Source organism: Halichoeres trimaculatus, unplaced genomic scaffold, assembly GCF_033239565.1.
Source record: "Halichoeres trimaculatus isolate MK-OKI-2021-1 unplaced genomic scaffold, fHalTri1.1 fHalTri1_scaffold_21, whole genome shotgun sequence".
NCBI lineage: Eukaryota > Metazoa > Chordata > Actinopteri > Labriformes > Labridae > Halichoeres > Halichoeres trimaculatus.
In genome coordinates, this window is record NW_027437199.1 from 3622426 (window position 1) to 3643760 (window position 21335).

The 21335-nt window shown below is 38.2% G+C and overlaps 7 protein-coding genes across 7 annotated transcripts; 5 read left to right on the plus strand and 2 right to left on the minus strand.

Annotated features, from left to right (window-relative positions):
• Positions 1 to 3844: 3844 nt before the first annotated feature.
• On the plus strand, positions 3845 to 4219 carry LOC141810636 (histone H2B type 1-B-like). The gene has a single exon (XM_074698362.1). The coding sequence runs from the start codon at positions 3845 to 3847 to the stop codon at positions 4217 to 4219; it is 375 nt and encodes a 124-aa protein (XP_074554463.1).
• A 1713-nt stretch (positions 4220 to 5932) lies between these two features.
• Positions 5933 to 6350, plus strand: LOC141810752 (histone H2B-like). Its single transcript, XM_074698546.1, has one exon. It carries the CDS (start codon positions 5946 to 5948, stop codon positions 6324 to 6326), a length of 381 nt encoding a protein of 126 aa, XP_074554647.1. The 5' UTR covers positions 5933 to 5945; the 3' UTR covers positions 6327 to 6350.
• A 1374-nt stretch (positions 6351 to 7724) lies between these two features.
• LOC141810776 (histone H4) lies at positions 7725 to 8118 on the plus strand. Its single transcript, XM_074698583.1, has one exon. It carries the CDS (start codon positions 7748 to 7750, stop codon positions 8057 to 8059), a length of 312 nt encoding a protein of 103 aa, XP_074554684.1. The 5' UTR covers positions 7725 to 7747; the 3' UTR covers positions 8060 to 8118.
• A 1047-nt stretch (positions 8119 to 9165) lies between these two features.
• On the minus strand, positions 9166 to 9604 carry LOC141810792 (histone H3-like). The gene has a single exon (XM_074698609.1). It carries the CDS (start codon positions 9574 to 9576, stop codon positions 9166 to 9168), a length of 411 nt encoding a protein of 136 aa, XP_074554710.1. The 5' UTR covers positions 9577 to 9604.
• Positions 9605 to 12123: 2519 nt separating this feature from the next.
• LOC141810701 (histone H2B 1/2-like) lies at positions 12124 to 12517 on the plus strand. The gene has a single exon (XM_074698467.1). It carries the CDS (start codon positions 12137 to 12139, stop codon positions 12515 to 12517), a length of 381 nt encoding a protein of 126 aa, XP_074554568.1. The 5' UTR covers positions 12124 to 12136.
• Positions 12518 to 15175: 2658 nt separating this feature from the next.
• Positions 15176 to 16094, minus strand: LOC141810762 (uncharacterized). The gene has a single exon (XM_074698561.1). It carries the CDS (start codon positions 16051 to 16053, stop codon positions 15385 to 15387), a length of 669 nt encoding a protein of 222 aa, XP_074554662.1. The 5' UTR covers positions 16054 to 16094; the 3' UTR covers positions 15176 to 15384.
• A 2760-nt stretch (positions 16095 to 18854) lies between these two features.
• Positions 18855 to 20152, plus strand: LOC141810728 (histone H1-like). Its single transcript, XM_074698513.1, has one exon. The coding sequence runs from the start codon at positions 18883 to 18885 to the stop codon at positions 19543 to 19545; it is 663 nt and encodes a 220-aa protein (XP_074554614.1). The 5' UTR covers positions 18855 to 18882; the 3' UTR covers positions 19546 to 20152.
• The last annotated feature ends 1183 nt before the right edge of the window (positions 20153 to 21335 follow it).

Here is a 21335-nt window from a genome sequence, read left to right on the forward strand (position 1 = left end):
ATCCTGTGTTTTCACTGTACTTTGTAAAACTTAAAACTTAATTTTTGATCTCTGGATATATTCTCACCTTAAGATGAGTTTGTTCACTGGAATTTAAATTTCTTTTAAAAATATTAGAAATTTGTCTCATATGAAAGAATAAACACGTTAAGGCGCAGTTATACTGGCTATCAGTACTGTGGCTTTGGCACACTACAGGGAGGTGTGCTTTGGTGCGGTACACTCCCAACAACGCGTATGCAACATCCAGTATGATCCATGATGTATAACCACTGCGATCGCTCCTTAGAGGACCTTGTCAGACCAAAACGACTCAACATAAACTAAAAAGTCAATAAAGTCATAGCCATGTTCTCTATGTTCTCCATTATACTGACTCTGACGAGATCATATTCATTATTTTATTTATTTAACCTTTCTTTAACCAGGTTGGTCCCATTGAGATTAAAAACTTATTTTTTTCTTTTTCAGGGGAGACCAAGCCAAGACAGACAGCAGCAAAAACACAAAGTTGCAGACCGGAAACACAAAAAGAGACAAAGTACGGTCTAAAAAACAAAAGTTATTATTCATTATCATATTTTTTGGGAGAAATGCACTGTGGAGGGCCAGACATGCTTGAGTACGGTACGGTACGGTACGGTACGGTACAGATGGCCAGTGTGACCGTACCCATAGTTTAATGTCAGTTTAAGGAGAAACACATCTGACACAGCTAAGCTACGTCCATTTGGCGTCCACATTAAGACACCACCAACTGAAAACCAGATTTTATTTTTTCTGTTATTCTTGATAAAAAAGCATGAAGAGGGGAAGAACAACAAAAAATAAAAAATAAATAAAAAGTGAGGGTCATGACCACAGCTGGGCGCACATCTGTTAATCTGCTAATCTGTTGATTATTGGTGTAACATTTTTATGTCATATCACAGTTAGCATCTTTGTCAACAGATTAACGGTTAACAGAGCTAGGTTTGGATCAACTGCGCCCCCTCTGGTCATGACTGAAACATGTTCTGGATACTTGAAAAACTAGCTGTCTGAAGAAATAGAACAAAAGCTTCTTCACGTCTGAATTTGAGAGTTTTCAGTATTTCCTGTGTTATTGTTTCGATCCTGTTTTCTGAGTCGTGAAACGTGTTCTGTGTATCCTCGAAGCTGCTATCCCTGTACTGTGTAGATCGGAGATGTCCAGCCTTATCCTGAAGCCCTACAAACATCATCCATTAAACACACACACACACACACACACACACACACACACACACACACACACACACACACACACACGTCATACGTCATCAACAGTGGTAGACTCCGTCCAGTTTGTGCTTTCATTATTTCTACGTTTCACCAAAATAAGGCATTCATCTTAAAAGTAAATATCACACCACTTTAAGTCAGCAGTGCTAAAAAAGTTGTATTTTATAAAAATGTATTGCCAAGAAGTTTTTGTTATATTTCCTTACTTTTTGTGCTATATAACTCCCAAATGTAAAAATGTCAATCCCCCTAGAAGCACAAACTGGAGCCGTCAGTCCCACACTTGTTTTCCTTTCACTCAAACCCACAACATTTCTCGACAACATATCTTGAAAAGCGACTGTTTGTAGGCAAACCTGCAAAGTGTATCTTTACTTTTAATGCATGACTTTTGATTGAACACCGCCCTCCATCTATATCCACCCAGGGGTGTTGTGTTCTGCCAACAGTAGTGGAGGTAGTTTACCCCCCGCCCTGTGTGGAGTTCGTACACTTCGCTGCCTGTGAGTGTGAATCATCCGTGAAGCTGCCTCCGTCCATGAAGTACCTTTACTGACGCCGTTCCCCAAAACAACGCTGCCAAATTGGTCTGAAAAAGCCAAATGTTTTTTTTCTGATGTTCTGTGTTTAAGTGGTTTAAGTGTAACATGTTAAACCTCATCCCGTTAATGTTACATTGTGTTTTTAACAAAATGAATCCTGTTTGTTAAACTGTTAATGATATATGCAGAAGAGTTATGAAATAAACTGAAACAAACTCAAACATGAACGCCGACTGGTTGTGTTTTTTATTTCTCTCTTTTCATTCATCAAAGAAATAAAATAGAATAGACAATAAAGCGAGGATACCCACACCCCTGATATGATTTTTTTTGCCTATATTTGACAAAATACAGAAACAGGTATTGTTTCCTTTTCAACTAAAATAAAAATCAACTGCTTTTAAAATATAAATATTACACTTGCAAAAAATTTTAGACATGGACTTTTAGTGTCTAACACAATTTGTTGTTTGTTACTTGTTTAGCTTATAATATTAATTTTAAGTAGTATTTTTTTCCTAGTAGTACAAGCAATTCAAGGAGAAATTTAGAATAATAAAAAAAACTTTTATACTTTTAGTTAACTTGTTAAAAATGGTTCGAAATATTTATGTAGCTTTCTTAAAGCAGAATAATGTGTCATCAATTGAATATAATCATCCCGGTTTGCTTTGCTGTTTTGTTTTGACTATAAAATGAAAAATCATGAAAATAAAGAAAATGTATAAACTGCTCACAGCATTGAGCTTGTGAGTATGAATGTTACGTGCTTTTCTTAATTGTGTTATTTATTATTTTGTTTGAAATTTGACACACTCTAGAAATGTGCTGTTTCTAATTCAGTCCACTAGATGGTGCCATTGGCTGCATTATGTTGCTGAGGATCCTCATCAGAGAAGCAGGTCAAAAATGAGGCTATGTGGAACAATATTACTGTCTCTGGAGCTTAAATGTTTAACTTTACTTCATGTTAATTAAAAACATATTTTAATGACATATTGAAATGTTACCAACTTCAAATACCCAAATTTATAGAATAGAAGTAGGGGAGCGCCAATCACATTTTTCTGGCCGATCACCGATCCTTAAAAGGCCTGAGCTGCCGATACCAATTTGGGCTGATACTGATTATTATTTTTTATAACTGACAGCATATATCTTCAATGTTCTAGTCTTATTTTATTGAGAATCATTAAGTGTTTATATTCTAATAAAGGATCCTGAAGGTGATTCTGTGTTGTATGGGGAGCCAGAGGAGTGTTTCTAGTACCAGGTGACTCTGGCTGCTGAATGTTGATTGAGTTGGAGTCATCTGATTGATTGTTTGGGCAACCTGGCATACAGGGCTTAATAGTGGTGATGGTGATGAATGCATGGACAAATGAGAGATAAAGGTTGTGTATGGATGTGATGTCTCCAAGGTTTTGGTCTAAGAATGATTAATCTACTGTCTGTGTTGAGTTTTAGAAAGTTTATTGACTATTGACTATATTATTGACAGTCTATAAGTTTATCAGTCGGGCTCAGGTCATCATATAAAGTGAAATGTAAACCTGTGGGTCATCAGCGTATGAATGATATATATATGTATAGATTAAAAATCTACATACTTGATGACAGAACTACTGCAAAGAAAATCCAGTTAATCTTTTTAACACTTTCTTGTTAAGAACTGAAGGTATGGAAAGTTTATCTGTAATTTCAGGCTGGTATGAGAATAAAGAAAGAGGACTATGAGGGGATTAGTATATACAGGGTAGATGTGTCTGTTATATGTTTTCCTCTGGAGTTTCACAGATTGTCTTATCTCCCCTGGCTGTATTTTGGCAGTTTAACTGTCTAAACCACAAGAAAACGTCCCAGCCCGCCCAGTGACAGAAAACATGTTGACTTCCACATTTTGAAACTCGATCACGTGTTCACCAGCTCAGCCAGTTGCAGTGAGGGGACAACGCAGCTTTGTTTGCATTCTCTGCCTTTATGAACCAAGACCAGTTTGACAGAGAGCATATCTTTACGATTTCTCTGGAAGCGTAAACATGAGCGGAAAAGCACCAGCACCCAAGAAAGGCTCCAAGAAGGCCGCCAGCAAGGCAGGACCCAAGGGCGGCAAGAAAGGAAGGAGACGCGCAAGAAGGGAGAGCTACGCCATCTACGTCTACAAGGTCCTGAAGCAGGTCCACCCTGACACTGGGATCTCCTCTAAGGCCATGAGCATCATGAACTCCTTCGTGTGCGACATCTTTGAGCGCATCGCCAGCGAGGCCTCTCGTCTGACTCAGTACAACAAACGCTCCACCATCACCTCCAGGGAGATCCAGACCGCTGTCCGTCTCCTGCTGCCTGGTGAGCTGGCCAAGCACGCCGTGTCTGAGGGAACCAAGGCTGTGACCAAGTACACCAGCTCCAAGTAAACAGCTCTGCTGTCTACACCAAAACCAAAGGCTCTTTTAAGAGCCACCCACTGTGACTTTAAGAGAAATATTCCTGATCAGAGATGAGTGTATATGATGTCATAAATGTCATGAAAGTATAGACTCTGTACGTCTGGAATAATACTTGTAGCATTATTAGTTTGAATGTGTGTTCTAGAATGCTATCAACCTGCTTGGTCTCTTTTAAGAGCCACCCAGTGACACGAGTTCTGGAATGAGTTCTGGTTATAGATTAATATCCAATACGTTGATGATGCCACAGTAGAATCAACCGGGGCTTTTTTTACAGTGTCTGTCTTCTGTGTGTATATTTTGAACAGATTCTATAGCAAACCCTTTTCCACTCTGAATAATCTTTGTCTGCTTATTTTCAAATACAAAGTTATTTCTATATTTTAAAAAACTTACTTTGGTTTTGGGTTTCTTAAAATATCACTTTTCACATTAGTTGATAAAAACTAGGGACTGTAAGAACATGGGCCTCAGACCCAGTTCACAAGGATTTCCCTTCCCCAGTTCCATGTTGTCGTCGGTCTTTGTTGATGTTGATGGGTCCCTAATAAATTTGAGTTGCTCCCATCTGGCTGGCGCTTTAGCCTGCTTCAAACCACCAAAATGTTTATTAAAACTCATTCTAAATAATAAATTGCAGCCTTAAGTCTTATGTTTTTAGGGTTTATCTGATCTGAAAACTGGAACAACTGCAGCGAAAAGTTTTGTTAACTTCATCTTACACTTTTTCAAACAAGGTATGCTTATCTTTGTTTGTATAGAGTTGTCTCTTTAGTTTTTTTTTCTGCTAAAACACACTGTTCAACCAGTTTTGATAAATGAATAAATGAAAATTAATTGAACTGAATTGTGAATAGAACTGCCAAAAACCTCCAGTTTAGTTACCTTTATCATACAATGCTAATGAAATTATCCACTTTTAGTTTTCAATTTACTAGATCACAATCAATATTTGAAAAATTATTCTAGTTCATGACTTATATTGCTCAAAACAAATTTGTCTTTGAATTTTGTTCTCATCATAACAGAGGTGTTCAAATATTGGTTATTACTAAGTTCAACAAATATATAAAGACTTGGATAAAGTAAAGATGGGACACAATTAACTCAGTGTGGGAAAGTGAAATAAAAAATGAAATTCTAAATAGTTTAATATCAAATTCAAAGCACAAGTGCTAAAATCTTTGAATAAATGCCACCATTCAAACCCAACCTGTGAATGTGTTCATCCCACGATGGAGTACGTGCTCATTGTTCAGTTACAGCCGTCAAAGATGATATCTATAAACACATATCTACAAACGTGGGTGTATATGTGTGTGTTTTGCAACAACTCTGAATAGTTTCTGTCTATTCAATTTGTTTCTTTGCAAGTTGTGATAAACAGACCAGCTCTGTATTAATGTATTGCCTAGAAGTTTGCCGGGAACTCAGTATGCTTTATTGTCTTTTTAAGATCTTTCCACTGAAGCTTTTCAAGTACGGTTTCAATTCTGTGAAACCAGGAAGGGAAGATTAACTGGAACGCGCCAAAGCCTGCGGCGTTGTTGAACTTCCTGATAGTGACTCAGACTAAAACTCAACCAATGGCTAAGACGCAACAGCACTCCTTATTTGCATTCAGCAAACTATAAAAGAAGACAGCGTTGACTTTGCAGTATGCACAACTTTTCTGCATACTACTGAAATCATCATGCCTGAAACAGCACCCAAACCAGCGGGCAAGAAAGGCTCCAAGAAGGCTGCCAGCAAGGCAGGACCCAGGGGCGTCAAGAAGGGAAGAAGGCGCCCGAGGAGGGAGAGCTATGCCATCTACGTCTACAAGGTCCTGAAGCAGGTCCACCCTGACACCGGGATCTCCTCCAAGGCCATGAGCATCATGAACTCCTTCGTGTGCGACATCTTTGAGCGCATTGCCAGCGAGGCCTCTCGCCTGACTCAGTACAACAAACGCACCACCATCACCTCCAGGGAGATCCAGACCGCTGTCCGTCTCCTGCTGCCCGGTGAGCTGGCCAAGCACGCCGTGTCTGAGGGAACCAAGGCTGTGACCAAGTACACCAGCTCCAAGTAAACAGCTCTGCTGTCTACTCCATAAACCAAAGGCTCTTTTAAGAGCCACCCACTCTGACTTTAAGAGCAAAAGTTCTGGTTATAGATTAATATCCATAACATCAATGATGCTACAGTTAATCAAGAGTTTTTTCAGTATCCATCCTCTGTTTTTGTCCATTGAATAGCTTATAGTGAATGTAAGTTTCACTGAACTAAATGATCTATTTGGTTTGTTTTTGATTTCAAACATTTGTAGAGGTTATACACATACTGAAGAATATAATTCTTCGTTCCTCAAACAAAAGGCTCTCTCAAGTGCCACCCACAGCAACTTTAAGCATATAATTTCAAGTCTGTTAGCTGTTTTTAAACAATAGTGGTGGATGTAAAACTATTTGTACATTCCAATGGATATGGGTCATTTCAAATGACTTGCATTAAAACTTACTGTGGTGAGGTTACACTGCAAGTTGACTCTGTTTTTTTCTCTCAAAATGCCCCTTAAAGTTGTCATTACTTCAAAATAACAGCCTATAGAAAACCACGAGAGCAAGTGTTAAGGTGCCCAGAGGTTTATGAAAGCAGTGGTGGTTGGGTAATTTATTATTCTGTCACTATAATAAATACTTGCAATAATGAAACCATCTGTGAAATAGGAGCTCAACCATCCATATTCTTGTTCAACATCCAACATATACTTTAACATTGGGGACCCCTGACTTGGGAGCATTACCAAACCCATGTTTCACAAAGTCTCTCTGAGAGAAACTGAATAAAGTCGAAGTCTAGCAATTTTCTTGAGTGTCAGACATTAACACCTATAGCCAAACAAAGCCAAATTAATCATTGCCCAGCAACCTGTAACTACCTCCCCAAACCCACTTTCCTGTTGTCATTTTGAAGCATGAGGTCTGGTTTCATATCAAACATTTAAGCTGGTGAAGTTTCTGCCTTCCTGGCAACTTGGGGTGATAAATTACATCCATAAAAACAAGAGAAAATCAGCTCCACAAAGAGCAACAAACAGTGGGTTGTAGTACTGTTGTTCATACTGAGAGCTAGTCAAGATCGTGACTCAAGGATTTTGCTGCAAACTTAACTAAATGTTAAAAATAAACTCACCATAGAGTTGAAAAGATGAGTTACTGGGCCACTTTGCACTTAACGGGAAGGGAAAGCGGGGGACCTTGAGTATAAATCAAATTAAGAACAAAGAAAATCAAAATGCAAGTGATTTTTAGGGGAGCTCAAAAAGGGACCAAGGCAGTATCTGGGAAAAGGGAGGCTGCTGACGTCAGATGGAACGCGGAAGAGAAAAATTGGCGGGCTGTTACACCACCCAGGATTCTCCACCAACGTCCGCAGCCTGCCTTTACATACCGGCACTTAGAAAATTTCGGCAACAGTTCGTCTGCTCAGTCCTACTGAACTTACCTGAAAATGTCTGGCCGTGGAAAGGGAGGAAAAGGTCTTGGAAAAGGAGGCGCCAAGCGTCACCGTAAAGTCCTCCGTGATAACATCCAGGGAATCACCAAGCCCGCCATCCGCCGTCTGGCTCGCCGTGGAGGAGTCAAGCGTATCTCCGGACTCATCTACGAGGAGACCCGCGGTGTGCTCAAGGTGTTCCTGGAGAACGTCATCCGTGATGCCGTCACCTACACCGAGCACGCCAAGAGGAAGACCGTCACCGCCATGGATGTGGTGTACGCCCTGAAGAGACAGGGCCGCACTCTGTACGGTTTCGGAGGTTAAACTCTGCTCCAACACTAAACAACCCAACGGCTCTTTTAAGAGCCACCCACTCAAACTTAAAGACGTGATTCCTTCAATGTAACTATTTATCACCCCCTTTTACAGTGTGATTATTATATAAACATTCACCAGGTGGATAAAAATGTCTCCCTCTATGTTGAACAATATAGCCTCGAAATCCGGCTCCTCAGGAGAGCTGGCGCCAAAAATGACTTCATGGAGAAACTAGTATAGGAACAATTTACCAATCTATTGAAACGAAATAGAGCTAGATACACTACACAAAGAACCAAACCCACTCAATTAGACAGTAATATATATATTTTCCACCATAACAGCAGCAACATTTCTTGATTATTTAGAATTTATTTTTTCAGGTTATAATTCACCTCCCACTTTCCACTGCATCCAAGTGCCTCACTAGCAAAACCCTGTAGATTTGGGTATCATTATTATTATGTTCACGTACAATATATTTTACATATATATATTTTTTTGGCTATTTTGGTAGTTTCTTTTAGGCATTGTCAGGTGTCTTCAATTGCCATATTTTCTTCATAATTTTTGTTATCATTGTAACCATTGTTGTATTATTTTTCAGTCTCTGGCTATTTATAAAAGTATTTAACATTTTATCCATTTAAAAACAGAAAAAAAACTAAGTTGTACAGATATATATTTTTTTCCTCCGCTCATGACAATTAACAATGTGAATCCATTGATGTAGGACAGTGTAAGTCCAATCCCAGGAATACATACAAGAAGAGTAATCATATTTTCAACTAAAAAGTCTATTTCAGGCCACAACAGAAATAAAGTTGGTTCCCCCACTAAATCTTTTGTAAATACAGATCTTCTTTTGATTTCGACCAACCCATCACTTCACAAATCTTACAATTTATGTATTCCCCGAATTCAACCCATAGCAGTCAAGCTTCATGAATAACTCGCCCTTAAGCTTTTTTGTACTGCAGTTCATACATTATAGCACTGCTGATAGCTATATAACAATTTATATTATTTGTATTCAACATATTCAGGATGTTTACTCTCTGTGGATGTAGGTGGCTCTTAAAAGAGCCGTTTTGGTGTTTGAATGTGACAGCTTAAGCTCTCTCCCCACGGATGCGGCGGGCCAGCTGGATGTCTTTGGGCATGATGGTCACCCTCTTGGCGTGGATGGCGCACAGGTTGGTGTCCTCAAACAGACCCACCAGGTAAGCCTCGCTGGACTCCTGCAGAGCCATAACAGCGGAGCTCTGGAAGCGCAGGTCGGTCTTGAAGTCCTGAGCGATCTCCCTGACCAGGCGCTGGAAGGGCAGCTTGCGGATCAGCAGCTCAGTGGACTTCTGGTAACGGCGGATCTCCCTGAGAGCCACGGTTCCGGGCCTGTAGCGATGGGGCTTCTTGACGCCGCCGGTGGCTGGGGCGCTCTTACGGGCAGCCTTGGTGGCCAGCTGCTTTCTGGGGGCTTTGCCTCCGGTGGATTTACGAGCGGTCTGCTTGGTTCTTGCCATTTTTCGGCTTTGAGTTTTCTTCTCTGAGAGAACAAGACGGTTATTCAGACCGAGGCAGAGTCCTGTTTATATAGCCAGAGCGGGCGCGCGAGTAACCCTGATTGGTTCAAGTGTGCACGTGACACAACACGGAAGAAACTCACTTGGGGAAAAAAAAATTGGAAAAAGCTTCAATTGTTTGAAATATGTGATATTTATATTAGAAATATAAGGCTTACATGATAGTTCTTATTTATGTATTTGTAAACATGGTTTTACTTGACCAATATCTGTCACTTTAACCATCTAAAATCTTTATCTATTACACATCACAGGAAGACTGCCAGTTTGCCTACATCAAACACTGTTATCAAGTAAATGTATATATTCTTCCAGAGCTCTAATTTGACGCATCTACAACTTCACATTATGCTGCAGGCCTGCAAATAAGCTATACTAAAAATATGGTAAATGTTAATGGAAAGTAAAACAAGCAGTGTCCTTTCATAACAATAATATCTATTGTCTCCTTGTTAAGACATGTACAAAAGGTTGACTATTATCAACAAAGAATGTATATCTAAAATTTTATTCAAGAGAAAATACACAACAAATGCTTTAATAGGATTAACCTTTTATTCTTTGAAATGAACAAACAGAATTATTTTTGCAAACTGAGATTATTCACTTTAAGTGTTGCTTATTTAATGTTGGTTTATAATCACAGTGTATCCTGCATAAGTAGACCATTATTTTCTTATTTTCTATATAATACAAACTAAGGTAGAACCAAACCAGACGTAGAAGAAAAAAAAAAAATATATATATATATATATATATATATATATATATATATATATATATATATATATATATATATATATATATATATATATATATAGTAAAAAACAAACAGCACTGATGTTTGTGCATAGCAGGTACAAAAAAAATTAAGTCATAAATAGTTATCAGTTGGAAAGACGTTAGAGAGGTTAAGGACCATTTCAGTGGAAAAGTCTCATCTATCTGGTATGACTAAAACAGGGAAAAAAGAGGCAATTTCTTCAAAAGAAAAGTTAAAAGTACCAGGACAACATCCAAATATTTAATCCTGTTGCCAGAGACAGTGTTATTGTTGATTTCCATCAAATAAAGAGTTTTGGGTGTACCAAAAGAGCTGCAAAAGCAATGTTTTTCTTCAACACTACACCCACTAAACAGAGCTGCTATTCCAACAAATTGCCAGAAGATGTCATAGTTGTATCGTGATCTGAATGTTTCAACAAGATAATGCCCCTTGCTGCACAACCAGGGCCAGGAGAACTTGGCGGCACATGAACAGGATCCAGGTTATGGAGTTGTCACCTCAATCCTTGGACACAAGAAGAAGAACTAAAAGGAGCATTAAAGAAGAATGGGCCAAAGTTAGCCTTTAACAGTTTGAGAGGCTGGTGGGGAACATGCCAGCCAGGGTTAGAGCTCTGCTAAAGCTGATGCTAACAGCAGGACTACTAAATATAAACTTGTTATTGTGATGGTTTATTTCCAGTGTGTTCAGTTTTGCACAGATTCTCTGTTATTTGTTAACTTTGGTATCGACAGTGTTAAGATCTGACAGATCAACTTTTGAGTTTAAAAGTCTGAGTTTGTTGTCAGAAAAGGCCTGTTGGTGTATTTCATCAGGGCTTTTAAAACAATGAAAGAACAATATGCTCCTTTCATGTTAGCATACACCATTATACATCAGTGAAATTATTTCTAAGATATGGGAATCAGCATACAAAGTAAGTATAATTTATAAGAACCTGAAATAACCCCGTCCTGTAGCACTGGCTTATGTTCAGCCCTGAGAAGAATGGAGCAAATGGAGAAGAATAAAAAAACCCCCAGAAAAATAAGTCCATACAGGTTTCATTGGAACCTTACAAAACAAACACATCCAGACACAAACATATACTCATTTCAATTGAAACACTTTAATTACAGATTAAAGATTTTTTGTTTTGTTTTGAACACTCGGTTTTGATCTTGACTGAACAGAGCATGTGTAGATGGAAGCATGTGGGTCTGGAGAAGGACAGCACTTGTCAGAGTTCAGTGTGCAATCAGACTGCAGGTTGACCAACACAGATTGTATTCTTATATATTAAAGTCACTGTATTAACAAGTGTCTCTGGGTCACACACAATCCCAATCCATTCAGAGGAGCTGTCACAAAAAGGGGTTGAAACTGTAATGGTGTACAAAAAAACTTTCTCGTACTGTATAAAAAAAGGTGTTAATCAGGTAAGAAATGTCTCACTATTTGCGCCAAGAAGTTGTCAAATGTGTTTTAACAACTACTTAAAATGTATTCACTGACTTTTCACAGGGCGGGTTTCGTCTCTGTAAAACCAGGAAGGAAACATGAGCTCAGACGGGTTAGAACTTGCGGCTTGTTGAACTTCCTCATAGTAGCGCCATGAGTCCGCCAATCATAGAGACGTGAAAGCACACCTAATCTGCATTCAGCGACAGATAAAAACAGACAGTGCAGTTATGTGAAATCATTGGACATAACTGTCTCACTACTGTACCCACCATGCCTGATCCACCAGCCAAACAAGCGCCCAAGAAAGGCTCCAAGAAGGTTGCCAGCAAGGCAGGACCTAAGGGCAGCAAGAAGGGAAGGAGACGCACAAGAAGGCAGAGCTATGCCATCTACGTCTACAAGGTCCTGAAGCAGGTCCACCCTGACACTGGGATCTCCTCTAAGGCCATGAGCATCATGAACTCCTTTGTGAATGACATCTTTGAGCGCATTGCCAGCGAGGCCTCTCGCCTAACTAAGTACAACAAGCGCTCCACCATCACCTCCAGGGAGATCCAGACCGCTGTCCGCCTCCTGCTGCCCGGTGAGCTGGCCAAGCACGCCGTGTCTGAGGGAACCAAGGCTGTGACCAAGTACACCAGCTCCAAGTAAACAGCTCTCTGCCTGCTCCATAAACCAAAGGCTCTTTTAAGAGCCACCCACTGACACTTTAAGAGCATGAGTTTTCTTCTCAGACACAGCTACTGTTGGTACAAATGTGAAACTATTAACAAATTTAATTGGTTACAGGTCGTTACCCTTGCTTGGCATTTTACCATCATAGACCTGGTACTTCCCTACATATTACTGCCACAAGACAAACAAATGCTTCTGTGAAATAGACATGGTCCTAATCCATTCAGAAGAGCTGTCTAAAAAAAGTGTTCAAAATGTAATAGTTTATAACATGTCTTCTTGCGGCCCAAAGTGGTGTTAGTACGGTCTAAAGCGTTTATCATCTACACTAAAAAAAAAGTAACCTGAGTTACATTATCTTCTTAAAATGTCTGTCTCCACAGAAGCTTACCGAGTCTTATTTCTTCTTTCTGTAAAATCATGATGAAAACTTTAACTGGATTGGGTTCAAAACCTGAGGTGTTGTTGAACGCCCTTATTGCGACACCATGAGTCAACCATTTATAAAAACGAGACAGCACACCTTATTTGCCTTCAGTGAATAATGAAAACAGCCAGTTCACTTCCCTTCATATAATCATTATATAAAAGTATCACACTACTAGGACTCATCATGCCTGAGACAGTTAAAGCACCTAAGAAGGGCTCCAAGAAAACAATACCCAAAAGAGGGTCTAGGGGCAGAAAGAATAGAAGAAAGTGCCCTAGAAAAGAGAGCTATGCCATCAAGGAGATCCAGACCGCTGTCCGCCCCTTGCTGCCTGGTGAACTTGCCAAGCACGCTGCGTCTGAGGAAACCAAGGCTGTGACCGAAGACACCAGCTCCAAGTAAACAGCTCTGCTGTCTGCTCCTTAAACCAAAGGCTCTTTTAAGAGCCACCCACTGTGACTTTAAGAGCATGGACCCTGGTAAATGATGAACATGTAAGATGTCATTGCAGAATCACAGTCACACTGCCTGTTCTTTGTGTATATATTCTGAAAGGTTTCAATATAAACAATTTTACTGTGTCACTGTATCATTATTACCTCCATCCTAAACAATGGTCCATCTTTATCTGTCCATCTTTTTTTTATTTTTCAAAGTTCAAACATATCATTTTCTGTTTTGTTGTTTTACAGAATATTCTTTGGTTTTGGTTCACAGAAATTGTAAATGTTCACATAACTTAAAACACAATAATAATAAAATTCAGACAGACTTAAACAGCCAGTTTACAAGGTTTAATTAAAAAAGTGCAACTTTAAATCCCAAGTTGTCTGTGTAGCTCCTTTCACAACTGAAACTGGTTCCTTTAAAACGGGTGTTTGTTTCAGTCTTGTAGCATGAGATTCCAAGATACCTTTACGTCTTTACGCCGTGAGAACTAAAACTATTAAATACAAAACTTATCATAAACTCCACTTTGTAATACTGAAAAATAAAATAAAAACATATTATACACTACCTGCTGCTTGTTGTAAAAAGATTCTTTGAACAGTCTTTTAAGAATATTTTTTCACTTCTTTTTTACGTTGTACATATCAGATAGTACATGTCCGTTTGGCAATTCTGCTCTGGCGGAAACAAAAACCGCCGAACATTAGTTCCACTTAGAAACGTAACTCTTAATATTCATGTTTTAACTTATTTAAAATACATGCAACTATATAACATGAAATACGCATTTGCTTATACACATTCAAACATAAATTTTGACAAAAACAACAACACTTGGACTCTGGGTTCGTCTGAAGACTGAACTGAATTGTCTACAGAAGTGCAACACTTCCTTTGTTCTGTTATCTACCCACTCAGACCTTAAAAGTATGAATTTTGAATTCTAGTTGTTCAACATTTCGTAGTTAAAGATGTGAAACAGTTGGTGAGTTTAAATGGTTAGAAGTTATTACGCTGAGTGGAAGCTTACTTTGGTAAGGTTAAAATACAAATATACGCCATGTCCTCCATGTGCGCAAATGCTTCTAAATTACAGACCCTTGATAGCCAGTAAAGAAAAATAATAGGTATATTCAAAAAAGTCAAAATACATTAATGAAGTGATAGTAGGGCAAAATGAAAATGTGTATCAAATTTATTTTTTTTATTTTTGTTGGTTTTGGAGTTTTATGAGCTTATTTGGGTAATGTACAATGATGTGCTAACATTTATGCAGCACATTCTCTAATCTGAGTTTTGAAATAACTGATTGTATACATTAACAGGCATTTTTTTTCAATCAATGTAAGACTTTTTACATACAAATATACATTTTTCTTCATGTATACTTCAAGGAACTCCTCGCCCTTATCTTGTTTCTTGACACATACATTTTGCCAAAAAAGTAAACAAAATAAATTAAAAAAAAGTTTATATATATATATATATATATATATATATATATATATATATATATATATATATATATATATATATATATATATATATATATATATTACGTTGAAGATTGTCTGTGTTGGAATACTACCTCATTTTCCTCATTTTTTTTTTTTTTTTTTCCATTTTATTGGCACTGCATCAAGTGACTTGTAGAAATACAAAACATTTATTTAACAATAAATAAGGCGGTAACAGTAAACATAATTACCTAAAACTTTTGTTTGACTGTGTTTCATTTAATAAGTTTGTTGCATAGGAATAGGAAATAGACTTCCCATAGGAGTACCTGTATTACGTATTGAAACGAAAACTATAATATTGGATAAACCGTTTGACATTAAGCCTCAGGAATATAAACAAACATAGGTCATATAAAACATACATAATGTAAGGATTCTGCTCTTTGTGTGACATGTGGTTGGCTCTTAGAAGAGCCTTTGGTTCATTGAGGAAACTTGATGATTTACTTCTTGGCTGCTTTCTTTGTTGTGGTCTTCTTGGCGGCTTTGGGCTTGGGGGCCTTCTTAGCTGCTGCTTTCTTCGGGGTCGTTGCCTTCTTCTTCGGGGCTGCTGCTTTCTTCTTGGCGGGGGTCGCTTTCTTTACAGCCTTCTTCGCTGCTGCTTTCTTAGGAGTCGCTTTCTTCGCCTTTCCAGGTGTAGTTTTTGCTGGTTTCGGCTTCTTTACAGGTGTTGACTTCTTGGCAGAAGTTTTCTTTGTTGCTGCCTTCTTTGCAGGCTTTTCGGTCTTCTTCTTCGCTGGTTTTTTACTCGGCTTCTTCTTTGGAGCGGTTTTGGGGATCTTGAACGATCCAGCAGCTCCATTTCCGCTGACCTGCACTAGTTCTCCACTCTCAACGAGTTTGGCCAGATTCCGGATGATGGTGCCCCGTTTCTCAAAGCCCTGAGCCGCCAAGGCTTTCTTTATCGACACTGCAGAGACCCCTTTACGCTCAGTAGACGTAGCCACATACTTCAGGATGAGTGCGCTGGCTGTAGCTCCGATAGGCTTCTTTGATGGTTTCTTCTCTTTCTTCTCCTTCTTTGCCTTTTTCTCCTTCTTCTCTTTCTTGGCTGGCTCGGTGGTCTTCTCCGGGGACGCCGGTACTGCCTCAGCTGGGGTCACATCTGCCATTTTCCCTTTAAATCTCAGCGTTCACTGGAGAGTGCCGAAATCCCAACAAAGAGAGGGACTTAAACGCCCCATGAGAACCGTGGAGACTCAACTCGGCCTGCGCTTTACCAGAGTGGTGGGGACGGTGCCAGACTTGTGTTTTCTCTCCGCAAATAAAACCGTACAAAACACATATGTGAAACATTTTAAGGTGACAAAACGAACTCAATTGATAGCGAAGAAACCTGTCTTTACTTTTAAATCAAATAAATCGTTTAGAGTGTCTGTATTTTTTAACAAAAGCATTTTAGAGTCCTCCAACTAGCGCCGTGATGCGTTCCACTACAAGATTTTTTTCCTAAATTCTTATCTTTTTGCTTAGAAATAAATCAGAAATAAATTTAAATGATATATATTTTGAGAACAGACTTTCGTTTTTCATTTTAAGGGTAAAAAGACGAGGTTATATGGTCCACTTCCTTTAAAAAAGCAATTAGATTGACACCTTCAAACACACCTTCAAACGAGCTGAGACCTGCTTTTCATGAGGACTGAAAGCCCCTTTGTTACTGCAACGTTTCAGCATTGTTCGACCTTTTTTTAATCACTTTAGCAGAATTTATAGTAAGTTAAAGTGTGTTTAAATTATTACGTTGACTTTTAAGGTAGTGCCTTTCTACCCATAAGATGTTTCTGATGTCTCACATTTGAATGGGAGAATAAAAGGCTTAAAAAGTGGTTTTATTTAAATTCATTCTACCTTAAAAGTAAAGTGCGTATTACCAGAATTAATTTCATATTATATGGCATTGTAATAGGATAACAAAACAAAAAAGTTAGTTAAAGATAAAATTTTTGCGGTTTTAAAGAGGTTTTATGACACCAGTATAACCTTCTTTAACTAATAAAACAATTGAACTTTAATTTGAAAGAACCATTCATATAACACCACAGAGCACAAAATGGTGATAATAAGAATAATGAAGATTGATAAAATATTTAAATAAGTCATAAACAACCTTTGAGACCCTATCCCCCTTTTACAGTGATTATAGGGTTCATGAAAACCCTCTTAATAATACAGACAAGAGGAGGAAACACTATTATGAAGTCAAAAATTATGACAGTATGCTGAAACAAAAATATAAAAAAACATAATAATAATAATAATGGATTTTATTAATGATGCACTTTATAACATGAGGTTATAAACAAGACAATGACACTCTAAATGATGATAAATGATTTTTTTAAAGATATTTTTTTTTTTTTTTTTTTTTTTTAGGAATGGCATGCTGTTTGTTCTATTCAACTGTGTTTGTACACAGATATTTAAGAATAAACTAACTTCCTTCATAAAGCAATATGTCCATTTTCCAATAGCCCCAAGCTTTCAATACATACATTGTACTAGTTATTGCACTAAAATAAATAGTGTTCTAAATTATGTGCACAAACCAAACCAAAGTCTAGCCAGGGAAGTCTCACTTAATTACATCTGAAATGAAATGGTGCGAAAAAGGTGAGCAGTGGTTTTGTTTGCAGATCAAAATAGTCTAAAATCCAGATCCTGATCCTGCCATCAAAATGTCGGGACATATTTTCCTCATAGCGCCACCTAATGGGGAACATTTTCCTTGGTCAGAAGCAGAGTTTGCAGATGTTTACATAGCACGTAACACTGTAGAAAACTGACCACTGATCGACTGGTATGAGAGACACCTGAGGCACAGGTGAGGTTTGATTTCATCAGTCCGTGATGATGACACAAGTATGTTTGAGGAAACTGACTGACAGTTTTTATTGCACCAGAAATCACAAAAAGAAATAGTTTACTTGTAGAGCATTTCTTTGTTATGTTCAGTGTTAATAAATATGTCAGTAGCTGCTGATCCTTGGCAGTTCTCATGAAATCATATGTGGCCCTCTTTAAAAATATATGTAAAAGTGTAGGGCTGTCAGACAGTATTCAGTTTTACACACAGAAGCTGTTTCTGAAACATTTTGACAAAATCCACATGTTAAAGTGTTATCTACATGTAAATTCAGGTGATAAAGATGAATTATTCTAAGTAAACTTAGTCTTTAACCTGATGGAAATAGTTTCCCCCTTTTCTGTGACTTCATATTACTCACAGGAAGCTCCACCGGTCATACGCACACTTTCCCTATAAATTGATATAAATGCAAAATAATCCTTAAACTCACACAAATCTATCTCAGTTATCCACAAAATGACATTACAAATGAATAAAGTTGAAGTTTAATGTACATGAATGAATTAATCCAATCAGTCACAAAGTCTCTGTTCCCCACCGAGTGTGAAGTCACAGCTCACTTCTCCGTGTGTTTGCAAGTGTCAAACTAACTCCAGATTACAGAAAAATTAAGGCTAGATAATTACGTTTTTGACCATGAATCTACAAACAAACATCTTTTCTCATCAGTTATTGTGGTTTTATGGGGTTTCAATACGTTTTTGTGTATTTATAGGAGAAATTGCAAAGAAATGACGCGGCGCAGTGATCCTCACAGCACTACTTTGAGTAGGTTTACAGGCTTCAATATCAAAATACAACCACAGTCCATGCTTCATTTGATTAATATTTCAAAATTAACTTGTTCGCTTTCAGATGAATACATTTTTACACATTGATATGATCGTTAATTGAGTATTTTAGGGGTTTATTTGTGTCGAGAAAACACAGGATGACACAGTTTCAGGGCTGGCGCGTGAGCAGCAGGGGCGGTTGAGTCTCTACGGTTCTCATGTTGTATTTAACTTCCTGGAGTTGACAGTTATCGAGCATTCATCACAGAAATTACTCGTGAGATACAAACCTGATAACGATGGCAGAAGTCGCTCCCGCCGCACCTGTGGAGCCAGCTCCAGCTGTTGCTCCAGCGAAGCCGAAAGCTAAGGCTAAAGCTCCGAAGAAGAAGGCTGACAAGTCGGGGAAGAAGCCTGGACCAAGCACCAGACAGCTGGTCCTGCAAGTCGTGGCTGATTCCAAAGAGCGCAAAGGGATCTCTTATGTGGCTCTGAAGAAGAAGATGGCCGAAAAGGGCATTGATAATCCTTCCCAGGTCAAACGCGCAGTCATCGGTCTGTGCGATAAGAAAGAGCTCATCCAGACCAAAGGGACTGGTGCTTCTGGATCCTTCAAGGTGGCCCCGAAGGCAGCAGAGAAGAAAGTGAAGCCAAAGAAGAAGCCAGCAGGAGAGAAGAAGAAGAAATCTTCAGCTGCCAAGAAACCAAGTGCAGTAAAGAAGGCAGCTGGCGCCAAGAAATCCAAAACTGTGAGTAAGCCCAAACCCTCCAAGGCTACACCGACCAAGGAGAAGAAGAGTGCTAAGAAGACAGCTGCCAAGGTGGCCAGGAAACCTGCTGCCGCTGCGAAGAAGAAGGCAACCAAGCCAAAGAAAGTTCCAGCTGCGAAGAAGACCCCCAAGCCCAAGGCTGCCAAAAGTGCTGCAAAGAAGCCTGCAGCCAAGAGATCAGCTAAGAAGTAAATTAACAAGTTTACTTATGCAAACCAAAGGCTCTTTTAAGAGCCACCCAAATTACTTTAAGAGCTCATTCCGCATTGTTTCAGTTGTCCTTCTTTAATTATACCAGCTCTGTCTTACTTTGTGAAACTAAAGGGATTCTCAAACTTTTTTAGACCATGGACCCCTCTCAGGTGAGATCACCTCATCATAATCTTAACTGACACAATATGAATACTATGTAGGGCCCAGCAATGACAGGAACAGATACAGAGATTCATCTTTGACAAGCTCCTTAACACATTTACAGGGACCTTACTAAACAATTGAGAAGAAAAGTAACTTTTACTTGTTTATTTATTAAATTATGTCTGGATCTATGTCTTTTTAAGGCACATAATCCTTAGTTTTAGTTCAATATATATTTATCTTTTTTAGTGTGTCTTAACCTTGTTATTTCTCTTCTTATTTAATGCACTGTTACTTTCAGCTTTTTATGTTTGTATCTTAAAGTTTTAGTTCTACATTATATTTTTTTACTGCTTTAATATTTTATTTTATTGTTTTATTTTTTTTTCTCTTGTCCTGGTTGTTTCATTTTCTTACTTCAGTGTTTCCTCATTAAGGTCTCGGGATAGCGTTTCAATAGTTTCTCAGGTGTTTTTTTTATTCTTATTTTTATTTATTTATTTTTTTTCCTTGTTTTGTTTTAATTTGTCAAGTACTTTGTGTTGCCACCACCGTGCATGAAAAGTGCTTTATAAATAAAGTTTGATTGATTGATTGAAAAAAGTATCAATCAATTACCGCAGCAAGTGTCTATTTCTGTTTGTCTGTACAGGCTACATTTACTATTCCCAAGTGCTCAATATTGTAAACATAAGCTTCAAGGTGGGCTTTGTCTTTGATTGATTTTCACATTTTTTTGTACTGTTGTGCACCATGAAGTGAAAGACACGCCATATCAGACTTGAACTTAAAAACTAAACTAAATTGGCCAGGAGCATTGGGGAAAAAATGCTGATTTTATTTGTCAAGAGATCCTTGGTTTTTTGGATGCCTGTCCTTTCCCTTTTTTCTTTTCTTTTTTAATTTAAAAGAATATTTATTTCATACACAAAGACATGCTAAAGCACACTTAAAATTATCCCATAGACCCTAAAACTGTAGTTCCTGGTACCTTTGGGAATCACTGATCTAGATTATTAAGATCCAAGTCAGAACATTAGAATTTCTGTTTTTAGTTTATACGCCCCATCACTTTGTAGTAATTTTTGTATAATTTATAGTGAAAGCGGCACATGAATGTGGGCCAGAGAGCAACCACGGGTTCTCCAGATCCACATATGACAGTAAATATAACATTTAAATAAGCACATTTTTTCAGGAGGACTCCTCTATAAACAGTTGACTTCTTACTACACCTTGGGCACCAGTTTGGGAGTTAGCTCAACTGTTTTTCAGTCAGAGAGTTCAGAGAGTTGCACTGACCTAGTTTCAGCTATTCAGAAGTGTGTTTCAACATGTTGAATAATACCCGAAGAGGAGGGAACTAACAGGCACAAGTAATTTAAGCAAGATGTTTGTGCCTTGTGGGAAAAAAAAGAAAAAAGTGTAAAATCTAACGCTCCACTTCCTGAGAATCATTTTTAACCATGAGGGAAATCTAACAGGACAGGAAATATGTATAAATAAGTACTCAGCACATAAAAAGTAAGTGTTTTGTTTGTAAGAAATTCACATGAATTGGAGATTAATATTATTCTTTATGCAATATAACGTCATTTTTATTCATTATTTTAGTTTTGGAAGTT

Coding starts and splice junctions, on each gene's coding strand:
- LOC141810636 (XM_074698362.1), top strand. CDS start 3,845: ATGAGCGGAAAAGCACCAGCACCCAAGAAAGGCTCCAAGAAGGCCGCC.
- LOC141810752 (XM_074698546.1), top strand. CDS start 5,946: ATGCCTGAAACAGCACCCAAACCAGCGGGCAAGAAAGGCTCCAAGAAG.
- LOC141810776 (XM_074698583.1), top strand. CDS start 7,748: ATGTCTGGCCGTGGAAAGGGAGGAAAAGGTCTTGGAAAAGGAGGCGCC.
- LOC141810792 (XM_074698609.1), bottom strand. CDS start 9,576: ATGGCAAGAACCAAGCAGACCGCTCGTAAATCCACCGGAGGCAAAGCC.
- LOC141810701 (XM_074698467.1), top strand. CDS start 12,137: ATGCCTGATCCACCAGCCAAACAAGCGCCCAAGAAAGGCTCCAAGAAG.
- LOC141810762 (XM_074698561.1), bottom strand. CDS start 16,053: ATGGCAGATGTGACCCCAGCTGAGGCAGTACCGGCGTCCCCGGAGAAG.
- LOC141810728 (XM_074698513.1), top strand. CDS start 18,883: ATGGCAGAAGTCGCTCCCGCCGCACCTGTGGAGCCAGCTCCAGCTGTT.